The sequence below is a fragment of the Lonchura striata genome, chromosome Z (assembly GCF_046129695.1).
Source record: "Lonchura striata isolate bLonStr1 chromosome Z, bLonStr1.mat, whole genome shotgun sequence".
In the NCBI taxonomy this organism is placed as follows: Eukaryota; Metazoa; Chordata; class Aves; order Passeriformes; family Estrildidae; genus Lonchura; species Lonchura striata.
Genome location: NC_134642.1, coordinates 1,870,678 through 1,896,164, shown reverse-complemented (window position 1 = coordinate 1,896,164; position 25,487 = coordinate 1,870,678). Strand labels below are relative to the sequence as shown.

At 48.6% G+C, this 25,487-nt stretch overlaps 1 protein-coding gene across 3 annotated transcripts in view; it reads left to right on the top strand.

The window, feature by feature from the left end:
- Positions 1-25,487, top strand: part of CTIF (cap binding complex dependent translation initiation factor) — a 148,108-nt gene that overhangs the window by 108,238 nt on the left and 14,383 nt on the right. For all 3 annotated transcript variants that reach the window (XM_021535536.2, XM_021535535.2, XM_021535537.2), the window contains exon 10: positions 18,821-18,976. In XM_021535536.2, coding sequence (XP_021391211.2) covers positions 18,821-18,976 — 156 coding nt within the window. The remainder of the gene's footprint in view (positions 1-18,820; positions 18,977-25,487) is intronic.

Here is a 25,487-nt window from a genome sequence, read left to right as displayed (position 1 = left end):
CTCCTTGCTGCTGTTGTTGGAAATGCTCTCTTGGATACTGTGGCTGGCTGGCTGTACCTTGAGTTGGCTTTGGGGCAACACAGCAAGTAGGGATATAAGTAATATAAAACAGTAAAAATCAATATCAGATAATTCTGCACAGTGACTGGTCCAGCTTTGCTTTTTTCTTTGCTCTGTGTGCATGGCAAACACAACATCTCTCCCCATGCCCACTCCCCCCTGCAAAGCCCTTGGCCAGCATACATATCTGCCCATTACCTGTACCAGGTGGTGATTTTTTCCAGATGAGTATTTCCAAAGGAAACATCAATCAGAATAAAGGAAATTGCAGACAGAATCAGTCCCAGAATTAGCAGCAAGGGGCTGGAGGGAGCTCTAAACCTGCTGTGCATCCCATTCCTCCCATACCAGGTCACTCTTGAATCTTTCCCCCTTAGGTTGAGCAATCTAAGAAATCCAGACTAAAGCCCAGGAATGATGGCCAGAGAGCAGGAGGGTGTTAGCCCACAGTTGATGCTGATGGCAATCCTGGGTTAGCTAGGACTCTTCCAGTTTGCTTTATTCTCTTGCCCCAGCAATTTTACCCATGCAAACAAACACAGTAAACTGATTTATACTGCAGCATCCTGTGCAAGACTGAGTGGCTTCCCATTCAGCTCTTCCTAGTATGAATGTAGGATAAATTATATATCTCCTATCTTCAGAAAGACTCAAAGTGCTTCTCAGGAATGTGTTGCCAGTCACAGTGTGATGGGAGCGTTGTGGAGAGCTGAAGTGCAAAGAGGGAGCGGGGTGTGTGGGTGACCGAGTTCATGTACCGAGAAATATACAAAAGGGATTTGTTCAGCCCCAAACTGCACATCTTTTATAAGTGTTTTCATGCGCAAAAGGTGACAGATCACTACAGGTCAAAAGCAAAGGGCTGTGTGAAATTGAATAATTCAACATTTCCTTTCTGATAGTAAAGGATTTTGACTTTCTTCAAGCACCCAAATCACTCCAATCAGATGCACCCAAACTGATTCCTAAATACTTCGGTCAAGCCCTAAACCAGGAATATTTTCAGGTATTCAGGTCTGATAGCCCTGGCTGGAGAGCCGGGTATGAGGCATGAAAGAGTCATTGCATCTGCCTTGGTGTGAAATAAGGAGGTTGATTATCAACATCAATATGGTATGTTGGAACTGATACGATGTATTATAAGCATTAAGAATTGGATATTATCTCATGTTACAGAGTAACGTGAATATCCCATTAATGTATGGTATATTAATACATTGATATAAATGTTATTATCCATATGTATATACATTCATACACACACAGATATATGTATATATCTATATATATCCATATGTTACAATCGTATTTTTATATGATTGATGGTTGGACATTACCCAGCTACAGTCCTGGCCCTTCCACCATCAGATATTTTCCGTCAGCCATTTTTAGATAATTCACCATTAATTAAAAAAGAAAAATAAACCTTTAATAAAACGCTTGCTGCAGAGCAGGATTTGTGTCTCTCTAGCACCTTTCAGACTAATCTGATCCCCGGACGTAAGGAGCTCGGCTTGCTGGGCACCGGCGAGCTGGGGAATTACTGTGCCGGGGTGTGATAAATCGGGATCAGTGTGATCCCTCCCCGTGCTGCTGGCGCCTGGGGCTGCACTGCTCACCCCCACATCTGCTCCCAGCAGATGCTCCTGTTTTGTAGGGGCTTGTTTGTCCCTTTCCCTCAGGACTGCGATGGCAACAGCTCACCCCCACCAGAGAACCTCAGGAATTGATGCATAAACCCATTGAGGTGCCTTGCCAAGCATGGTCACACCTACAGACAGCATCTCTATACCTGTAGACAGTGTCCCTGTACCCTGCTGGACCTTAAAACCAGCAGCAAGGTGTTTTTTTCCCTGCAAAACAGGCAGTAAACTGTCTTTTTAACCTGGTTCCTCTTCTATTTTCAGGTGTTGACAAGGTGCTCATGCTCAAGGGTTGCACATGTTCACAGCTTATCTCAGGGTACTTGTTTTGATCCCAAAAGAGATGCCAGTGCTGCAGCATGGGAGTGTTGTCACATCATCCCCCTCCCTGCCAGCAGCTCGTCTGAAGAGCTTCCCTACAGCCAACATGGTCCACTTCATCCTCTGAGGGGATCCATCAGAAAAACTCTGGTTTGAATTTATCCTTCACTCCATGTTTTGGTCCAAAATGTTGGCTAAGTCTTGAAATAGGCTGCTGCCAGCCTCTCCAGAAAAGAGATGTGGAAAGGGGAGTCATGGGGTAGACAGCTGGTAGAGCTTCCATGTGGGAGCTTGGCACTGGGGGGGAAATCATTTGGCATCTGAGTTGTCCAGCCCTGGCGCAGGCTGCCCAGGCAAGTGGTGGAGACACCTTTTCTGCAGGGATTTAAAGGCTCTGTGGGTGTAGCACTTGGGGACCTGGGTCAGTGGTGGTCTGGGCTGTGCTGAGGGAGTGGTTGGACTTGATGATCTTAGAAGGCTTTTCCAACCTGTGATTTGGGTTTGATTTTCTCCTCATCGAGTTTGGTTTAGTCGTTTGGTAGCAAGAGAGATTTTGAGCTGTGTGAGCCTTTGGGATGGACCTGGGAGCTTGGATGTCTGGGGACATGAAAGAACATCTTAGTGGACACATATATAAGTTATTCATGCCTCTAGAAATACCTTCTTAATTAATACATTGAAAGTAATTCTCCTTTGAGAGGTTTTTGCTTGTCATAGTTTCACTCACTGGCATGCCCAGGCTTTTTTTTTTTTTTTTTTTTTCCAGTGGGGGGGTGTTAAGCAATGTGCCACAAACCCTTCACATGTAACATAAGTTGGAGTACTCCTCTGCTGGAACAACCGTGCTCTTTATAGCAGAGCTGTGTCTGCATCTGAGCTATGCAGAGCCAAGTGTATTATTAGAGTGAACATCACTGGGGCTGTAATTGTACACTGCTCCCCTTGGCAACCACAGCCAACAGCACATCAAACAGAAGGCTGATACTTTCTTTTAATAATAATTTAAAAAAACCCAAAAATGATGAAATGAACATCCCGACACAGAGCAGCAGAGCCCGCTGGCCTGCTGCCAGGGCCAGTGCCTGGTACATCCCTGCACATGGAACTGCCTTGGTGCCAGAGGAGAAGGGCTGGTTCTGCTGGATCCCTGTGGCTTGCCTTGCTGCATGCCCTGTTGGATACCCTGTGGCATACCCTAATGTATATCCCATTTCACACCCTAATGCATACCCTAAGGCACACTGCACTTGATACGTCACAGGATACTCTGTGGCATACCCTAATGCATCCCAAAATTTATACCCTAATGCATGCTCAGTGGTGTACCTTAGTGCATATCCTGTTGGATGCCCTGTGGCATTCCCTGGTGAATATCTTGTGGTACAGCCTAATGCACTTCCCATGGTGTATCCTATGGTACATCCTAAACACACCTTATTACTTAGCCTAATGCACTTCCCATGGTGTATCCTATGGTACATCCTAAAATATACTTTACTACATACCCTAATCTACTTCCCGTGGTGTATCCTATGGTACATCCTAATGCACACCCTATTGCATACCATAATACATTCCCTATGGCATACCCTATGGTACACCCTAGTGCATTCCCTATAGTATAAGCTAAAGCTTTCCTTATGGTATATCCTAATGCTTTCCCTAATACACATCCTATTGCACACCCAAATGCATACCTTATGATTTACCTTACTGTATATCTTGTTGGATACCCTGTGGCATGCCCTAATGAATACTCCATGGTATATCCTCATGCATTCTCTGTGGCATACCCTAATGAAAATACCCCGTTGCCCACCCTAATGCTCCCTATGCATACCCTATGGTTTGCTTTATTGCCTGCACTGTTGCACATCCTGATACATTCCCAATGGCAAATCCAGTTGCACACCCACAAAGGGTTTCTTCATCCTCTTACTGCAGCCTCTTGATGCCCCAGAAATGGCTCTTTGTTGGTTCAGTGCTGTGCTTGGGTCTGGATGTAGAAACTTCATGGAAACACAGAACATCCTGAGCCAGAAGGGACCCACAAGGATAACAGACTCCAGCCCCTCACCCTGCACAGGCACCTCAGTGACCCCTGAGAATGTTGTCCAAACATTCCTGGAGCCATACCCATTCCCTGGGAAGCCTGGTCAGTGCCCCACCACACTCTGGGGGAAGAGCCTTTTCCTCATATCCAACCTAACCCTCCCTGGCAGTGCTCCAACCATTCCCAGTGTCCTGTCCCTGGTCACACAGAGCAGAGATCAGTGCCTGACCCTTCTCTGCACATTACAAAGAGGTTGTAACTGCATTGAGTCTCCCCTCAGCTTCTTCTCCAGGCTGAACAAACCAAGTGCCCTCAGCCCCTCCTTGGATGGCTTCCTCTCCAGACTCTTCCCCTCTAGACCCTTGAGATAAATACTGGGGTTTTGGCAGAGGTTTCACTTCAGTCTCAGTGGCCTTGGTTGGGTTTGAGATGATTGGTGTGACCATTTATAGAGGGGCTCAACCAGGAAGGTGGCCAAAAATCCATTTCTGCCATCCCAGGTGGGGGATGGAAGAGGAGAATTTAGGCTGAAGCATTTCTTGGGATGTAGGCATTGTGGCATGAGGCACTGGAGAACTGACTGATTGCCTCTAGTAAATGTGGGTGCAGTGTTGAAGTGTTTGCCAAGTGGATCATGAGGAATTGGGAGGAATGAGCTGAAGTTCTTCCTGTCCTGTAGCATTTTTAGTCTGAGCAAACAACCTCCCAGTCATAGCAGCCCTTTCAGCCCTTTCAGACACTGGGTGGATACTGTGGGAGCTGGGACATGGAAGTTGGTTGGAATTGATGATCTTGGAAGTCTTTCCCAACCCTAATGGTTCTATGATGTTTTGTGTTATTCTAAGTAATGCATTAATGGTTAATGCTGAAAGGCAGACATTTTTTTCTTTTCTCAACATGATTATTGGTGAAGAACAGTTTGTGGTTTGGCAGAAGTGGAGGCAGGAAGATCCAAGTGTGGCTGGAGAGTATCTGACCTCTACACCATGTCCAGCATTGACTGCAAAAACCAATCAGTCCTCTTTCTGTGGCTGTTCTTAATATAATTAAATTACAGATGGTCCAGTCTGTGCACATAAATCAGAGTGGTACCACTTGTCTCTGGAGGGGCATTGCCCAGCAGACATCAGTTGCTTCACTGAGAGGTGGGGGAAAAAGTTCCAGTGCCCCTGGAGCAGGTCCTAAAGCCGTACAAGTTGTGCTCATGTGCCACAGCAGTGAGCTCAGCTCCATAGAGCAGCACTACATCCATCTCTCTAAAATCTGTACATAAACAAACATTGCAGCCTTTGGTTTCTCCTCCAGAGGAGTTTGGTGAGCTCTTCCCCCAGTGAGTTGGAGATTCAGTGGGGAAAACCTCCTTGGCTCGAGCTGCTCTCCATGGCTGGCTGTGCAGATGAGGAACATCTTGGTGGTGAACCTCAGAATGGATGCCAGCTCCTCAGAAGCCCAGCACAAGCACAGAAATAGCAAATGATGCTGCCCTTGTATAGACAGTTTCATTAAGGGGTTTTCAGAAACTTCTAGAGCTTGGAAACCTTTCTTCCCTTACATTTCTGATATTGATAACTATCAAACCATCCTGCTTTTGTAAATCACTGTGGGACTCCCCCAGCAAAAACTTTGTGTAGCTTTGAAGAGATTTATTTTCTATACGCCCAGGCAATTCAAAGGCAGTTCTAAATTCGTGCACACTCATATATCTATGCAGTGCTTGAAGGGGCATGGGGAATGCAGCCCGTGGGTGGCTCCAAGGAGCATCCCCAGCTGCTGCATCCTCCTGCTCTCAAGCACAGAGAAAAATAGTGGAAAGGAGACAACATTCCCTAGTTTTTGCCCATGCTTGTGTCTCTGGAGACATTCTCCGATTTTTTGCAGTGTATTTACTATTTTATTTTTATTATTTATTATTGTACCATTTTTATCACTTGATTCTTGTATTCAATTACTTCTTATTTTGTTCATATGTCAATATATATGCTTATTGCATAAATATTAATTATGTATGTTTTTATATTTGTATGTTTGTTTTCATATATTTATATTTTTATATATTTGCTAATGGTACATATTAGCATTATGTAAGTTACAATGTTAGTAACTTTTTTTTTTTTAATTCTGACTATGGTTTGTTTTGGGTTTTTTTTCCCCCTTCTTTTGCATAGTCATCCGGAGCCAAACACACCCGTGCAAGTGTCGGCAGCAGGCAGGAGAGGGAGCCCGGGGAGCGGGCTGGCAGCCTGCCTGAGCCGACAGGTGATGGGCAGGGCTGGGCATCAATTCGTGCTGGCCCTGCTTTTACCCCGAGCCCGGCTAAGCCGGGTCTGCCTGCCCGTCCTAACCGTGCCGGGCTTGGCCACGGGAGGCTCCAGGAGCCGCTGGCACATGGGTCCCATGTGGGGCTGGGAGCTACTGGAGAGCCCTGGATTAAATGTCCGGCTGCGTGCTTTGAGCTTGCCACTTCTCCCAAGCGGAACGGTGACTGTAGGAACCACCCAGCTCCTCTGCGGCCCTTCCATGGCAAAGGGAACGTGGTGGGGGCCAGGGGGCACTGGGCAGCACCTCCCTGCAGGGCCGTGGTGAGGTGAGGGAGGGGTTAATGGAACCCAAGAGGACAGGTTTTAACGAAGTGCAGAAAAAGGGACAGTTTAGCACTGATAGGAAGGCGAGGATGAGGACAGGAGCTGTGCCACACAAGCATTAGGAACTGGGGATAGTTGATCCAGATCCTAAATTAAACAAGCAGTGGGTTTGCACTGCACATCAGTGCTCAGTGTGAGTCCAGGGGTAGGTTTTGGGATCATGTTGAGTTGCAGCTGGAGGTGGCCACAGGGCCACTGATGTAGCAGTGAGTGTCACAGGGGGATGACAAGAGGATTGTCCCCACTGCTGTGCAGGTCTCTGGGGTCTGGAGTCTGTCCAATGCAGCCATGCTCATGGCTCTGCACAAGAAAGGTGTTCGGTTTAGACTAGCAGTACATGGTGCAGTTGAGAGTTTGGTGGGAAGCAGGATTAATTTTCTAAAAAAAAAAATCCCTTCCAGTTTAAAGACTGGCATATCTGGCATATTTGATTTTAATTCAATGTGCTGATAAGGTTTTATACCTTATACTTTGCAGTGCTCGGATGTGTTGTGCAAAAATATCCATCACTTTTAGTTCATAAATATATGTGTGGCTTCTTCTTTTCACCTTGGAGGGGCCAAGATTTCAAACTTACAGTGGGGACCAGCTCATGCTCCAGCATATGATGGGACCACAGGGATGGTACTTAGTGTCTCATTGTCTCTCCAGGCACTGGGTGCTCTGGGCATCTCCCAGTGATGGTGAGACCCAGCAGAGCCTCCATCCTATTGCTTTTGTGTGTTGGTGGTGAAGAGTGTCAGGAGCACCCCTGGCAAAACTGCTGCTGCCTGCTAAAAGCACAGCTGAGTTCAGAGCTGGGAGCTGGGGTGTGGGACCCGTGCACACCCTGTGCATGGGCTCAAGTGTGGAGCAGAGGCTGTTCTGGTCTCTAGGTGGAGACTGCAGACTGCTCAGCCTGCCTGCATCCCGGGGACAGAGCCAGGCAGCAGCCTTCTGCTGGGGTGGGCTCCTGGCTGCCCCCAGCCATTGCTGGTGGGTGAGGATCCTGGGGGTCCTGGTAAAAAAGCAGAAATAAAAAAAAAAAAAAAGACTCAAAATCCATGTACCCATTGATGAGAGGTGAGGAAAAGCAGGCAGACACTTCAGTGTTGAGACCTCTCCAGATTGAACTAAACTGGCATCAGCTCCTGCTCTCTTGTTTACTCCCAAAAGGCTCAAACCCATGGGATGTAGGAGTATGTTCCTGTCAGTCCAGGGGCTCAGCTGGCCCATGGCAGCCTCCTCACAGGCCATCTGCTCCTGCCTGCTCCAGCCCAAATCCAGCTCAGACTGTTGCAGCCACCCCAAGGTGGGGATTTTGGGATGATGCTGGGTTGGAGGATCCCCTCTCCCCATACGCACAGACACCCTGCTCTGCCCTGCTCTTAGCTGACTCCCTTCACCTCACCTGGGGACAGGAGTTTTGGAGGCTCACTGAGTCCCTGTGATGCATCCCTACCTGGGACTCATCCCACAAACCCCACACTCCCCAGTCATTTTGTCAGGGTATGAAGCATCCTGCTGACACAGGAGCACCTCTGGAGAAGCAGGTGCCAGCGACCTCCTGTGCCAAGATCAGGGCAGGTGGATGTGCCAACATCAGCCCAAAGATGGGATTTGGTTAGAAGGATGTTGGAGAGGGAAGCACCTCTTTTCTCCCCAAAGAAGGGGGGAAATGAGGTAACATAAACTTTGCCCATCCCTGGCTTTACTTGGATGCGGGCCCATGGCATACAGAGGGTGGTCTTGGGCTCACCAACAGGAAATCTCTTGTTTGAAGGTTTTCTAGCTGAGTCACAAGTTTCTGTACCAGATTCAGTTTCTAGCCAAGTGAGCATGACTGCTGTGGTGGCACCCAGAGTGATGGTCCCGTGGGACCTGCAGCTTGAGCACCCTCAGCATCCTCCAGGCAAGCTTAGGCTCAGGGTTTTTTCATTGCTGGGTATTTTGGTGTGTAGCTATTTGTCAGAATCTGGATTTGGAGAATGAGTGCTTCCAACAAAGTTCACATTCCCTTTACCTCCCCTGTGGTGTTCATTTTGCACAAAATGGAACAAGATTGTCTTTAAGGCCCCTTCCAAACCATTCTGTGATAACATTTCCAGTCCAGGAGCAGCAAGAACTGAAAGTGAGGACAGAAACAGCAAAGTGTCCATCAGCTAAGGAGACAGTTTCAGGATGGAGAAACAAAACCTTTCCATTTCTGCTTTGTTTTGAGTAAAGTGTGTTTCCTTGATTCTCTAGTATTCCATCCCATGCCATCCAGTGGTCTTACACAGTGATGCTCAAAGTCTGCCAACATGTAGCAAAATACATCATGGTAATCATGGACATCCCTTTAGAGATACAAAGGATGGAGGAATTGAGAGTGTTTCCAGGTTGATTTTTTCTGCAGTGTGTAATCTTTCTGTAATCTTAGCTTTCCCAGCATGGATAGGCAGCTTCAGAGGCATTGTAGGGTGCTCCATACCTATATGCTGCAGGGGATAAGCAAAAAATATTAATACATCTTTCACATCCACTAAAAAAAAAAATAAAAACCAGCCAAATACAACATTTTTTACAGCAAAAGCTCCCTGGCTACATAGAATTTGTAAATATTAGCCTCTGAGAAAGATTTTCTGAGCTCCTTTGTGTAAATAACATTTTTTTAGCAGACTGGCACTTCACCTCCAGGTCTCCATTTTCAAGTGGTCGCTCGTCCCCCCATCCCAGGGCTGCATTTCCAGCAGGGAGATCTTGCACTGGTACACAATGCCCATGGGGTGCCTGGTGGTGGGAGAGACGTGGTGAAAAGCAGATGGAGGAGATAAGAAGGGTGACAGCCCCTTTGCTCTCCAGCATGTTTGCTCAGCAATGCTGAGTGCTGGGCCAGAGCCACCACCTCCCTGCAGACTAAACAGTTGCAGTGTTTTCTCTCCCATGACCGAAAGAATTTAGTAAAGGGTCCCAGTATGAAACTTTACACGAACTCTGGGTGCCACGAATATCTCAGGCTTGGGAGTCTGTTAACTCCTCCAGTTCCTTGATCATCCACGCGGTTCGGTCCCAGGGCAGATGAAAGGGAGACCCATGCCACCGTGGATCTGGCCAGCTGCCTGCAGGACCCCCCATGCTCTCCCACCCACTTAGTTCTTGTGCCTCCATCTTTCTGAGGTTCTTTCTGCTTTCCTTTAAAGGAGAGAGCCAAGAACTCTGCTGATAATGGAGCTCTGGAGTCCTCCAGTTCAGGATAGACATGGACCTGTTAGATTGGGACCAAGGGAGGACTCTCCCAAGGCTGGAGCCCCTCTGCTCTGGAGCCAGCCTGGCAGAGCTGGGGCTGTTCCCCTGCACCAGAGAAGCTCCAGGGAGAGCTCAGAGCCCCTGCCAGGGCCTCAAGGGGCTCCAGGAGAGCTGCACAGGGACTGGGGACAAGGCAGGCAGGGACAGCACACAGGGAATGGCTCCCACTGCCAGAGGGCAGGCACAGATGGGAGATTGGGAATTAGGAATTGCTGGCTGGGAGGGTGGGCAGGCCCTGGCGCAGGATGCCCAGAGCAGTTGTGGCTGTCCCTGGATCTCTGGAAGTGTCCAGGCTGGACAGGGCTTGGGGAAACCTGGGACAGTGGAAGGTGGCAGATGGATTGGAACTAGATAACCTTTAAAAGTCCTTTCAAGCCCTGACACTATAATGTCTCATGCCCCTTGGACCTGTTTGGAGCCATCTGTGTGCACCAGTGTTCATCTGAAGATTGTTCACTTTCCTGTGCTACCCAGCTCAGGGATGTCCACTTCAGGGAGAGGTTTTGGGGAGGGGAGAAGCCCCTAAGGCTTCATTCATCCTTTGGTCCTGGCTTGCAGAGAAGCAGAGACCAAACCTCAGTGTCTTGCCCATCTCAGCATGATCTCAGCATGATGTGGTCCCAGTTCCACCTCATGGTGAACACCACCAAGAGGGCACTTCCTAGGAAGGTCTTAGCATACCACAGAACATCCTGCTGCCAGCTACCAGGCACCCAGGAAAATCCCTCTGTGGATTGAACTGATGTGAGCCAGGAGTGCCTGTGCAGTAAAGCTCCTGATGTCAAACAGGATTAGCTGCCTGCCTTTCCCTGCCCAGTTTCATTCATTCACAGGCAAGCTGGCCTTTCAATGGAAACAGCTTCATTTGCAGTGCAAGTGGAATTCGTCCAGCCCTGGTGCCTGGACAAAGAAGCACCTTCCTCCATTGTCAGTTTTCCTCATATCCCTCTTTCCAAATTTGGCCTGTCCTCATAGATCCTTCATCACCTCCACCTTATAAAGAGGACACATTGCATGTGCAGAATTTAAAATAAGAATGCATTCTGCTGGCAAAATCCAGCTGGTCCATGATGCATTCTTCTGGGCTGCAAGGCTGGACATCTCCAGACATGGCATTTGCAAGCAAGATCCATGTACCAGACAAAATTGGGCTGCCAGTCATCACCTCAGCCTGGTATTGGGAATAGGATGAGCATTTTCTCTGGAACAGAAATGGCCTCTGAGCAGATTTGGGGATGGTGCAGGGGCTTAGACCCTGGCATATTGTGGAGAATGGTTAGCAAACTGCCTATCAAACAATCCTCACCCATGTCAAGTAGCTAAAAAATAGGATTTTGTGAGATTTCTTGAAACCATTATGCTTTTACACTGAAGTTGTGCTATGGGAAATGCAGCCCATGGGATGGGAGATTTATACTAATACATTTTTTCCATGAAGTGGGGGCATCAGCACTGCTCTGGATGCTGGGATGAGCAGGGATTTGCTGTGCTTGATCCTCTCTCTTCCTACCACCTCCTTGTAGTGAGGAGGGGATTGCTGGCCTAGGGGTGGGATGCTCTAGAGGACATGGATTCCTTGCCTCCTTTTGAGGGAGAGGACTCTCAGTGTCTCCAAAATTCCCAAGGCAACCCAAGGTTTCCTGTGCACACTCTTAAAGGCAAAGGACACATTGCTGCCTCAAGATTCCCACAGTACTGGGACATGCAGGAATAAATGAATGCAACAAGGAACTCCTGCACTGCTGCAGAAGAGCAAAACTGCCGAGGTGGAGCTGCACAGGGTGTCTGCAGGGCTGGGTCAAACGGGTGTCCCTGCTGCTCTGATGGCAACACAGCAAGGAGATTAATGTGGGGTTTTTTGTGGTCCCTTGTCTCCTTTCCAGTGCCTCTCTGTGGGACTGAGAGATAGGCTTGTGATTCTGAGACAGGTGATTAATTCCCCTCGTCCGTGTGTCCTGCAGATGGCAGGTCTGTCCCTCGCTCACTGCATGGTCTGGCTGAGGATGGTAATGATGTTTTGCTGTGTCTGGGTTCATGGGATAACAGGTCTTTAAGGTGATGATAAATTGCTGTTACCCAGCTGAGCTGACACCCTGGCATGTGTTTGGGAACCCAGAAAGGTGTGAGATAGGAAGGGCAGAACTAAAAATTAAGTGATGAGGAAGACAACTCTGTCACATGAGTAGTGCTGGAGGAGGCATTGGCAAACATCCAGGACAAAATGGTGATTGTGGTTGGTTGTGTGCAGACCAGGATGCTGAATTCACCCTTCTGGTCCTCTCAGAGCTTCCACCCAGACAGTGCTCTGAGATCTCTAGCAACTGCAAAGTTAACAGCAAAACTTTTGATTGCACATCCATCATTATGCTCCCACCAGGGTGATTTCAGCCTCAGCTAAATCAATAATTAACTGCTTGTACCTCTGCAGCCCCTCAAGGACCTCTCAGACATCACTGACTGAAGCCATGAGATGCCCACTTTGGGTGGGTAATTGCTGCTGATCCCAGATTTGGAGCCAGATGGAGAGGTCAGGGTGAGACCAAGGGGCAGGAGGTTCAAGTGACCACTTGTCCAGTCATCTCCAGGTGTTTGTAGACATGAGAAGTATTCACAACTACTTTTGGCTCTGGTCATCAGCTGCCTCAGTTTCCCACACCAAGGAATGTAAAATTGATTGTTTCTTGTCCTGGGAGTTTGCCTAGTCTCTGCTTTAGAAAAAAAAGTTTTCTGACCTTATTTTCCCCTTCGTGCCCAAATCCTTCTGAGAGGAATAAGCACTGTGTGTCTGCCTGATGGCTGCAGAATCTTTGTTGAATTGTTCTTGCTGAACTGGAAGAATTCCATATCTCTGGAATTGTTCAAGGCAGACTGGGGAGGCTTGGAGCAACCTGCTCTAGTGGAAGGTGTCCCTGTCCATGACAGGAGGTTGTAAAGAGATGAGTTATAGGGCCCCTTCTAACCCAAACATCCTGTGATTCTGTGAGTTGGCCAGTGACATCTAATGCAAGCTACAAATCACCCAGTGGTCAGATAAATGTGTAGTAGGTGTCTGTGGGCTGGGCGTCGCAGTCTTAGTAGCCTGGACCTTCACCCATGTGGTGCATTTCAGAGCCCTTTGTGATTAAAACCATTCACAGAGCTGTGACCATCATGAAGTCAGGTCCACATTGAAGGTCACTGGTAGGATTTCCTGCTTTTCCCAAAAGGGCCAAAACATCCTGAGAAGATATTCTCAGATATTCAAGTGGTGCCAACCCAGCCTGGAGGAAGCGACATGATGAAAGCCTGTGGGAGTGAAATGCCTCATGGCTGGGTGAAGCCAGAACCTCTGCAAGGCTGGGCACAAGGTGTCATCTGTAATTTAAAAGCTTTATCTGCTTTAAATGTCAATAGCTCCTTTGTTGGAGTCATAATAATTGCCATGATTCGCATGTCTCAGTCACACGCCCCAGAGCACTTCTCAGAGGAAGATGAGCAAATCATTCCCATTTGTTGCTGGATGGGAAATCAGGGTACAGAGGTGATTGGAGCCCACACAGGGCTGGAAATAAACCTCAGTCTCCTGTGCTGCTGTTCTCCAGGTTCTGCGTGGAAGCTGTAGGCTCAAAGCAGGTTGTCCTGTCATCACCTCACTCTGCTCTGTCTTGTCTCCAGCGTGGGCAGGGATGGTGTGAGAGGATCTCAGTGAGGTTCTGTCCTTGGGTGCATGCAGAAAGGCCAGGAGTGGGTGGCTGGAGGAAGAGCAGAGCCTGTGGAAAAGCTGATGATCCCATTTCATGTCCCACCACCTCCAGCAGAGGAGTTTTTGTAGTGGTGTTCATGAAATGAGACTTTCCCAATGAAGCTGTGAGTGGTACAGAGGAACTCAGTGAGACAAATCCATGGACAGAGGTGTTTGATCACTCCCTAGTGCTGTGATAGGGTTCTCCAGCACCTCCTGAGTCCTTCCAAATGCCAGTGCTCCAAACCACTCATCTCATTGGTTTATACTCCTCAGGAAGCAAAGCTGCACACCAGAGCCTCCTCCAAGCCAGGACCTAAATTCACACAGTTTTTAAATTCTAAGCAGGGAATATTGCAGTTGATGTTAACTGTGCAAAAATGTAGTTTATGGAGCCATTTCTAGGAAGGTCTGGGAAGGAAGCAGGCAGAGGCTATGCTTCTCCAGGACAGCAATAAGGGACAGTGGCTGTCCAAACTCTACCCACCAGTTCCCTCCTCCAACCTATTGGATTTGTCTTAGCCCTTTCCAAAAAGCCATTTAGGGTTCCAGCATTTCACAGAACATTGCCAGTAAGATCAACTATTTAGCACAGCCTATCTCAGCTTTTTATATAGCTCTTAGCACAGATATCTAAGCATCATATATTTCTTCTTGTGCAGTATTTCTGACTCAGTATTTCCTGCCTCCTTGACAATGTCTGAATAAACAGCAGAGCTGCCAGAGGAAGAGCCCTGTGTTTACAGAGCAACAAGCCCAAATGTGCCTTTTTTTTCCCCCATCAAAAGGTGGTGATGCTTAAATTAACCCTCATTTTTATCCCTCACTAAACTTTTGCCCTTGAACCTGCTGCTACCAGAATCAGCCATGGGCCGGTGGGCCCAGATCTGGGGAAAAGTTATTTGGAACGTGTCTTAAAAAAAGTGCAGCAAACTCCCAAGGGAAGAATTTTCGGCTGCAGCTGTCTGAGCTGAAGTGAGGGCTTAGATCCAATGGCAAAATGCTGCTTCTCATCCCACCTGACTCTGCTGCCCACCAAAAATGTTAGAGGATGGATTTGCCTCCTATCCTACAGAGTGGCCATTCCTCTTGGTTCTTTTGGCTTGGTCCTAGGCTTGGGAAGGTCTCATGTCCACTGTCATAGTCCAGTGTTGCATGAGCTGCATCTACACGGGGATGAGGAGTGGGCTTTCTCTTGGCTACAAGACTGAACACCCCTGGGAAAAAGGCATTTTGGATTTCCTCATCCAGGCTTACAAAGGATCCAGGGGATATCAGAGGTTTTGCTGAGCCCTGGGCCATCTCTGTGATGTGTGTGAGCACAGGCCACCCTCACCTACCCGTGGCAAGGCCCAGCATGATGAATGCGCTCAGCCTTCTGATTTATGCCCCAAACTTGTCCTATATGAGAGCTCTTTAGAGGTCCCCTTGGCATCCCCCCACTTCCCACATGGGTTCCTAATGAATTCTTCTCCCAAACCAGGCAGAGAAGGAAGGCCAACCCTACCTGGTATAAATACATTTTATTTTAAACTATAGGCACTGAAGGAAGGTCATCCAGTAGACACACCCAGATAATCTACAGGCCAGAGCACCCCCAAATTAGTAATACAATTCATGTTTAAAAATACAGCCAAACTGATGAAAGATAATTTGCTTACTGCCCTGACATCACCACCTAAACATGGGGCAAGCCAATCCACAGGTTATTTTTATATAACTTCGTGAGGCATTTCCAGAGCAAATAAAGTTCAGTGGGCAGGGCAGTGACCCGGCTGTCTGGTTCCATAGCTTTTCAGCTCCCTCAAGGCTTGTCATCAGTGTGTGGAGGTCTGTGGGTCAGGGCACAGCTCCATTGGATGTGCCCCAGGCACACAGGACGTGGGGTTCATTCTTTGCCGGCCATTTCCACACCTCTCCCACGTCCTGGCTCTGGTTCATCCGTTTGGGTTGCACAGCCTTTGGAGCTGCTCTCAGTGCTCTCAAAGGGTCACTGAGCCTGCTGTGGGCATGTCTGACCTGCAGCAGGTGAGTCACACGTGTAACTCCATGGCTGAGCAGCCCAGTGAGCCTCAGTGACAGCAGTGGTCTCCTCAAACTCCCCAAGGCAGATGAGGCACCTCTGCACTCGTGGCACCCAGTGCACACCATGGTACAGGTCAAACCTGCAGTCTGAAGGCCAAATTTAAGGACAGAGCTCCCTGGACCACCTTCCTGGTGCATACTGGGACTCTGGAGTACTACCATCCTGAGCCACGTGGATTTCTCAGGATGCTTCAGAATACCCCTGGCACTGCAAGTCCAGCTGCTGTGGGGGCTCCTACTCTGGCCTGTAGGCAAGTGTGGTCCAGAAAAATTCCTTTCACTGGCAATATGTTCTTCCTACTTAGTCAGAGAAACCAGTGTCCCTCCTGTCCTTTTGCAGAATATGTGCAAATCACCTCATTTTGCAAAGTTTGGCCCAACCTGAGTCCACAAATGGAGCAAAATTATTCCCACTGCAGCATCACATTCTGTGTGGAAATGCCTGCTGTGCCTTCTGCATCCATCCCACATTCCATTCCCCTCTCCTGTCCTTCATGGGTGTCCCTCAAGGTCTGCATAAGCTTTTCTGTGACTGGAGGAGGGGGGGGGGATCACAAACCCCTTTCTTTTACAAGGATCTTGTCCATCTGCAAAGGTGGGGCAGCGTTCATTGATGTCTCTGCATCACCCACTGGGTGCCAGAGGATGAAAAAAGGAGGGTGTGGTGGAATTCCTTCCTGCCCAGCTCCTATCCCAAGCCTGATGAGTTTGGTTTGGTTTGCTGGTTGATTTATGGAATTTCCAGGTGGTTGGTGGGTTTGACGTTTTGGGTTTTTTTTTACAGAAAATACCTTTTTTTAAAATGTTGAAGAGTCAGTTTTCTTTCTTGCAGGTGTGCAGAGCAGGGCATGTTTGAAGCAGGAGTGGGAAGGAGGAGAGTTTCCTGCAGTGTTTTTTATTCTTTCCTAGTAATCTGGGACTGCAGAGCCTGTGTAGTTATCCCAAGCTGCCAGGAAATTCACAGCATGACCCAGGGATCCCAAAATACAGCACAGCTCCCCAGGTACATGACTGTGGAGCTTCCAGGTCCAGACAGGACAGGAGGTGCTGGAGGGCATTCAGGCTGGGAGAGGGAGGATGGGCTGGGGGCTGGAGATGGCTGGGATGCTGCATGAGATGTGGGAGACAGTGCCAGGAGATGGAGAGGAATCCAGGGAAAGCACCAGGGTTCAAAGGAAACTTCCTGTGCACTGTATGGGTGAATGGGGCAGATGTGGGGTATGCAATACTCTAGCCTGTGTTTTTAATTTATCATTAATGATTAATAATGTCTCTTTGACCTTTTTTTTTTTTTTTTCATTAAATTTCAATTGAAAGCTCCAGAACAAGGTATTAGGTAACCTTGGGGTGATAACCAGAACTGGCAAATAACTCCTCATCACTGCCCAGGGATGGGCTGGTTAATGAAAGGATGAACTCTGGAAACTCCCCCAGAGAGTCTGGGGAGACCCAACAGGATTTGGCTGCAGGTTGACTTCGAAGTCGCAGACACAGTTGGGCAACTGACTTATGGAAATGGGTGTAGAGAGGAATTAGTCATCGCTGTTTGGTTAATAAGTGCCTCGGCTATTTTACAAGTCTTTTTTCCTGCATATGCAAATACACATTTTATTTTTCCTTTTGTAATGAAACATATAAATAGCTCCTGCTTTGGATCTTCTGTGCATACAGTTGTGTCATGAAAATAGTCATCAGTGCTTTTGCCTGGCTTTCTTTAGCAGCTGCTTCACTTAGCTTTGTTCTAAAAGGAAGATCTCCTGTGTGTTGTCCAGGGCAAGAGGGCAAACTTTGGTGTGGTGGCTTTTATATCTCCCCAGCTTTGCAGAGAGCAGCTGCAGGTCAGAGTATTTGCAGCAGCGAAGCCCTTTGTCTCAGGCAGTAGGAATAAACTGAGATGAGAAAGATAGAAGGTAATTTATTTAGTTGCTGGATTTCAAAGGTTGTGCAACCTGCACTGGAAACACATGGTGTGGAGAACGAACTTGTCCTCTTCTGCAGTATTCTCCTACTTAGTGTCTATTAAATTTTAGTATCAAGGAAAGGTCACTATGGAGACAGACAATAAAAGTCATGTGAGATGTCCTGCAAGAACCACTGCAGCATCTCTCAGAGCCCGGGGAAGCCTTGTTGACTCTGAGCACGATGCACTCCCTTGTGCCATCCTCTAGAAGGGTTTCTGTATGGTTTTCTATGTTGCCTTGTGCTGTTTGCCACATGTTTCCATCACATGCATCCCTTTTCATATCCTGCCTTTGGACAAACCCCTTCTTTCTCCCAGTTGGAGATCTGATGGAGAAGCAGCCATCTCCCTGTGTGTTTCCTCCTGATGCTGACCCATAAATCACGTCACTGGGATAATCCTTAGTCATAGCAACCATCAGCTCAGGCGCAGGGTGACCTTTTAATGCCAAGCCCAGGCTGCCCTGATCTTCTGGTCGGGCAGGGAGCCAATCTCTGCCATTATTTTGTGAGACGCCAGAGAGCAGCCAGACCATAAGTATGCTCCTGGCCAGACACTGGGTCTGTTGAAGACACTGCAATGAATGGGCTGGGCAGGTCAACCTGGACCACCAAGCCCAGCATGGCCACCAGCATTTCCCCTGCATTTTGTTTCACCTCTCTGTTGCTGCTTTTATTCAGTCGTGGTGGTGCTGGTTTCTTCCCTCCTCACCAAAAAATCAAACCATCCAAACCCAACCCAGTGGTGGATCTGGAAAAGTGACCCCCTGTCTGTTGTGGGGGACAGTAGGGCGCAGACACCATCTCTGGTGCAAGCTGTGGCAGTTATTGCAGGAGTTGGTGATATTTCTGCAGTACCTGCTTTCTGGTGCTTTACTCTGTTGAAATTGCAGCCACTCTGCACACGTTGAGTAATCTCCCCACTGTTACTAAAGAGTCAGTCTGTCTGTCTGTCCTCCCCCCACCCCGAGTTTCAATCTCCTCCTAATTCCCTCTCTAGAGAGCCATTGCCTCTGCTGTGGTGGTGCCACGTTGCTGATGCAGCCTCTTGTCTCTGTTCCTCTTGCAGAAGGATTTCTCCATGCGGGAGGAGCTGCAGCAGCGGGATGTGGAGCGCTGGCTGGGGTTCATCACCTTCCTCTGCGAGGTCTTCGGCACCATGAGGAGCAGCACCGGGGAGCCCTTCCGAGTCCTCGTCTGCCCCATCTATACCTGCCTCAGGGAGGTAAATGCCTTCCCACCTCATCCTTCCCTACCAGTGAGACAAGCTGTTGGCTGCTCTGTGGAGATGCCCATGGTCTATAGTCCACGGAAAGTCTGTGGCTGCTCCATCCCTGGAAATGTCCAAGGCCAGGCTGGATGGGGTTTGGAGCAACCTGGGATAGAGGAAAGTGTCCCTGTTCATGGCAGAGTGTCAGAACTAGACAGAGGTTCTTTAAGGCCCTTCCAACACAAACCATTCTGGGATTTCATCTTTGCTTCATATTTCTCAGAGGTTTGCTCTGACAACACCTTGTACTTCAAAAGTACTTACATCTGCAAGCATGCTTGGCTCTTCCTGCTGGTTAAAACACAATAATTAAAGGACACACTCCCTTTGTCCGGTGGCTAGAAAGGACCAAAGCTGGAATGGCAAACCAAGCACTGGAGTTTGCAAATCCCAGTGTTATGAAAATCCCCACCTAAGCAGCTTAAACAGCTTCTTAAAGCAGGTGAAGCCACCTGAATAGATGAGACAGACTGAGGGGAGAAAGGAGGGAGAGAAAGGAAGTCCCTAATGTCTTAGACCCAACCCAGTGCACCAGAAACCCAGCCCTGTCACCAGGGTTGGGGATTTTTCAGCACCTGATTTCCTGATGAGCTCATTGTCCAGCTCCCTATGGCTCAGAGTGGTGGCAGAAACCTTGGTGAGTGCATACAGAAAAGACAACTCAAGTGTTAATGTTCCATAGAAGAGGAGAGGGCTTCCCTCCATTCTGTTTTAAAGGTGGTTTTGTCCCCTGCTGGTGCCTGTGGAAGACTTTCTCAGAAAAACCCTCCTTGTTGCCCAGGGTTGGAGCTGTGAATCTCAAATTGTCAGTGGTGCTTCTGTCAGGCCATAAATAACTCTCTGTAAAATAAGTTCTCCACTAGATCTCAGGCAAGGGAAGGATAAAGAAAGTGCTGGTGATGATTTTTTTTACATGCATGGGAAGTTTCCTCTGAATGCAAACGCGCCATAAACATTTTGTCTGGGCGGTAATACTGTGGGCAGAGCTCACAGATGGTGACTGGAGCAGTGAGGAGTGCAGGCCTCATGATAAGGCAGACATATCCAGAGGAGGAGATGGAAGAGGGACTCTAAGAATAGCCGAACTTCCCCAAAATCTCTGCCCACAGAGGTATGTGTCACCTTCTGGGGAAGATCTTGACGTCTAGCAAAGCCCCCGTGCCCATCCGCTTCCCATCGTAATCGTGACACAGCACAGCCCTGATTCTGTCAGAGCTTTTCCCTGCCCACTCCTGTCTGCCCTCGCCATGCTGTCACTGTCCCTCTTGTCGCCCTTCTGCTCTGTGGGGACACGGTGGAGAGTTAGAGGTGTGTGGAAGGACATGAATTTCATATATCAAGGATATTTTTTGCTACAGGGCAGCTCCATAAAAAGATTCACTAATTATATCAAGATGTCATGCGTAAATTTGCTCTTAAAAATACATCTCTGTTCCTTAGCAGGACAGGTCTGTCCCTGTGGTGTTGTTTGTCACAGATGACTTTACTAGATGATCTTTAATAGCAAGATGATCTTTAGGTCCCTTCCAACCCAAGCTACTTGTGATCCTAAGAAGACTCTAAGCTTAGCTGACATAGATGAGCCTGACCCTTCTGACACCCATGCCCCAAAATGCTTGATCTCCCCTGCCCCAAAATGCTTGCCTGCTCTCTCAGCAGTGCTTTGACCTTGATTTACCCCTCTTCCATGGCTCTGGAATGGGTTTTCATTCTGCTGCCTGTTTTTGTCATTGCCAGCTATCCTACTGCACAGGGCCAGCCCGGGGGAAAGGGCCACCAATCTATCAGCAGTACCAGGCTCTGGTTGGCAGATGGATGCCAGGGCCAAGGCTGGACTGCAGACACAGCCGAGGAGGTGGGGGTGTGCTTTTCCAGCTGCACCCCAGAGAGGACAGGGACATCTGCACAGGCTGGCCCTGCTGGGTGCTCTGTGAGAGTGTGGAAAGTCCCTAACTGCACAGGGTGCTTATCCCTTGGTGTTCCCCATGAACCACATTGGGGTGGTGTCCCAGGAGAGGTGGGCGTGTCAATGGCCTTTAAAGTTTGGGACTCCCACATGCCTCAGGACATGTTCACAAGGTGTAGAAGCACTTACCATGTTTTTTTTCCCCTTCTGCTGATCAGAACATCCATCCCCAAATAGAGTCTCAGCACCTCACCCCTAATTCCTTTCATATTGAGTATTCCCCTCAAGCTTCCTCTGTGCTGCCCACAGTCCTGCATGGCTCCTTCTGCCTCCATCCACCCATCCTTAAACCATAAATCATTAGCAGAGGCAAGATAACATCTTTCCCTCTGCCTGTCCTTTCAGCTCACTTGCTTTTTAGTTTCTCTTCTTTTTTTTTTTTTTTATCTTTTTCCCTTTTCCTTTATAGTTCTGGCAGTCTCAGCCAAAGGTCAGCCAGGCAGTGAGCAAGAGGAAGGGAAAAATTGCCTGATGACTGAGGCAGGAATGTGTCTTCCCTTCCCCCTGCAAAGCTTCCTCTCTCCAGCTCCTTTCCCCCAAATAAAAGCTTATTCACGCCATCATTAGCTGGGTGGGAGGGGGTGAGGGTGGCCATGAGGACATCAGTGCTGGGTGGGGAAGAGCTGGGGACATGGCTGGGGCATTGAGTGACAATGCCAGTGGTATTTATCGATCACTGTGGATGGGCTGGTTTTGTGGGCTGGGGAAGAAAAAAAATTACAAGTTCATTTCAGGTGAGGCTGGAGTGATAAGTGCTGGGGTTTGCTGGCTGATCGACCCGGCACCCATCACTGTCCTCAGGGAAGCAGGCAGGTCCCATGTCAGACAAGGCAGTGAGTGTTTAACCATGGCAAAGGAAATTTGGGTCAGAGCTGCCACCTCACCCAGGAGGCCTTTTGGAAACCAGAGGAGTAGCTGTGCCCCTTGGCTCAAGCACAGTCCAGCCAAATTCCCATCCCAAGGATCTCTGCTGCATCCTCCTCCATCACTGAACTTGAAATGGGGGGAGAAGGAAGGGACTGCCAACACATCCAACACTGTGATGACATCTCCTAGGAATCCCTACCAAATGAAAAAGTTTAATTTATATAACTGTTTTGAGGAGTATGGGGTGAGGTTTGTGCAGGCTGAGAGTGTGTCCTCACAGAGAGATCTGGTGAGGTCAGCGTTGGGATTTTAGGCAAAGAGAGAGTTTGCCAAGGGAAGTAAAAGGTGAGTCCAGCTCTCATTAAAATGGTTTAATGGAGCACAGTGCATTTGGATGATAGTTTGGACTAAGATAAATGCAGTGGAACAGTGCCTATTTTAGGTTGGAGAAGGCAATGGATACCCAAGGTTGGCCCAAAGATCAGACCTGGAGACAACTGGGGAAAGAAGGGAGCACCCTTTGCAGATAAGAACGAGAGGACTATTGCAGCCCTCAGATCTGGGAAGCCTGGGAAAAGAATAACAAAGAGAGATGTTAAATAGAAATAAAAGCGCTTTCCTCCTATTCTTCCCTCAGAGCTTCAGGGAATCGAGGGCGAGCTGGAAAAGGGCATTGTTCCTGGGATAAAGGCTTTCCCCAGGGATGGTTATGCTGCAGCCAGGGCACTGTGGGTTTGACCCTTCCCTGCTTCCAGACCTGGCTCTTCTCACTTGGGAATAGTGGTGGCATCTTGCAAGACCACATTCTTCCATGAGCCTTTTATCTGGTGAAAACACTTTTAGCAGTATTAGAAAGTTCTTCTGTCTCTTATGCATGATGGTCTTAAGCAAGAGTGATGCCCCACTCTCTCCTTCCAGCCCTATAAGCCCTCTTGACTATGGCCTTGCTTTATTTCACAAAACCACTCTAAATTTGTCCCTGAACATCTCCCTCCAGGATGTGAGAAGTGAACATGCTGACTTCTTTCCTGCTCCAAAGCCTCTGCCCCATTTCCAAATACCAAGGACCATGCTGAGCCATGCTGCAACAATGCTTCATGTTGCATGTCCCCCAAAACCAACTAAAACCAAGAGAAGAACCAAGGGACTTCGGTTCTTGCAGCCTGGCCATGTTTCTTCTTTTTTGTGGCCTTTGGCAGAGTCAACAAAATAGACAAAATGGGTGGTTAAGGCGAGGGAGAGCAGCAAATGTCAGTTGAACCATCACAGCCTGTGCACAGTGCAAGAAGTGCCCCGTGGCTACTGAAGATGTGGAGATAATAAATAACATTATTTGCCATCTATTGTTCACTGATTGTCACCACTTTTGCCTTCCCTGGCTTTTCCCTAAGCACGGCTGGAGCTGGTTGTCCCTCATCCAGCTCTGTGCTCCCATGTCTCTGTGTGAGTCAGCTCAGTGCCCTCCCAGTTCCATCCCCTGGTGCTGCTGGGGACGGGGAACATTAGGACTGGATCCTGAGGGGCCCAGCCCAGTTTTAGGTGACATCTGAGGTCTGCAGGGATGAGGGATCACAGCTGTTGATGGGTGTTCCTGGTAGGTTTGCCTCCTGTCTCATCCTCAGTGGTTGTTGTTGGGACACCAACCCAGGAGGTGCCCCTGGGGCTGGGAGGTGCCAGCCCCCTGCCAGGAGCAGCCACTTCCAGCCCAGGTGGTTGGTGCCAAGTGCCGCTTTGGATGCATTTGTTTGTTCTTACAATGCCATTTAGCAGCCAGGCAACATGAGCAGTTGCCTATGGCAGCAGAGCAGGGAGGTGGAAAAACTGGCTCTAGGGACTCAGGCTCAAGGTGGTGCCATGTGGCAATAATGGCACCGTGGTCTCTCGAGGCACCTCGCCAGCTGTGTCCCACACAGGGCAGGGAACACAGGGAGGGCTCTGCCCCCTCTCACTCCCCATAATAACCCTATCCCACTCCTCACCCACGTCATTGTGCTCTTCTCCTGCACAGGGCTGATCTTTTGTTGAAAGTTTTGGGTTTCCTCCTGACATTCTGCTTCACCCCGCTGAGATCCCTCTCATTGGCAGCTCCTTGAATACATTTCAGTACATTCCAAACTTGCTGTCAACTTTCAAACTTCATGAGATTACGCTCTTTGCCTCCTCCAGGTCACGGATTAGGATGCTAAATAGGGTAGGTCCTGGGATAACAGCTTGGTAGTTGTTACCATTCCTGGCCTTCAGGCAGAGTTGGGTTGGAACCCAATGGCTAAAACACTCTGAGCCCAGCCATCCAACCCATTTTTTTACATCTGGTTGTCCTGGCTTGGATACAAAGGGACTGGATATAAGGGGTGACAGGGAGGTGCCTTGGCACCATCCCACTCTGAGCTTTCGACAGGGCTGTTGGGGCAGGTTCAGAGCAAGCTCCAGGAAGCAGCTCATCACAGAAAGGCTAATTAAACTGCAAAACTTTGCGCAGGAGGCAGCAGGACCAATTCACAGAGACCCCTCCAGCTTGAGGGGGTCATTGCTTCTGAGGCTGTGTACCCCAGGGGTATCCATCCCCTTTAGAGGGATGCAGTCATTGACCTGGCCCAAGACAGATGGTTTTAGGGTGTTAATACAAACCCCGGGGACCGAGGGCAGCTCCCAGGCGCTGTGAATCAGCAGGGAACAGACCCAGCAGGCTGGCAGCAGGCAGGACAGTTGCTTCTCTGCAGGAGTTGTCTCCTACCTCCAGTCTGGTTGGCAGAGACAGTCCCATTTCAGCATCGTTTAAAATCTTGGCACGCTCCCATCGCTTCCCTGCCTTGGTACACGCTGCTGACTGAAAGCCTCGGGGTGGTGCAGGGAGGATAAATACTCCCTGTCTAATTGCCTTCCCCCTACGTCTGAGTCTGCGGTGCAGCGTGTAGACGGGTATCCACTCCCCTCCCTTCTCTTAGTGCCTGTTATCTCCTGGGGCCATGCTGCGTAATTTAGCAAAATATTCTAACGCAGTAATTAACGTCTGAACTTCAGGAGGGCACTGCCTTTTCACTGTCTCCTTCAGAGGAAGAAAAAGGAAAACCTTCCCGGCTGCAATCGGATGAGAGAGGAGGGTGGTGCTCTTTGGAAAAGAAAATTGTATATTTTAACGTGGGTTGTGTTTTGTTAATCACTCTCACTTTTTAAGCATCAGCCTTTTGAGTTGGAAAAAGGGTCTTTGACAGTATAATGAGATGCTAGGATTTTTAATATTACTCTCCAAGTCAGAGAGTGAAACAGAATTTTTGCTTTATCAAATGAGCAAAGGCTCCTAGGGGCTTAGATCTTGACCCCATACCACACTCCCACTCAGGAAGCTCCATGAGGCCAGATCTGAACAGAGAAAATACGTCTTCTATGAAGAATGGGGCTCACATCCTCAGAGAAGTCCCCTTCTGGTCCCCCCCTATGTGGTTCCGCAGAAAAATGAAATATTTGGTCTCCAGTCCAGTGGGACTGGGACAAATTGGGAAGTGTTTTGTGTGGTGAAAGGATGGAGGAGGAATGAGGAATGTGAGTATGGGAGGGAAGGGATTTCAGAGGAGTGAAAATGGGGGACTGGGACTCAGGAACACAGGGAGGAAGGAGAAATGAGAACAAGTGGGG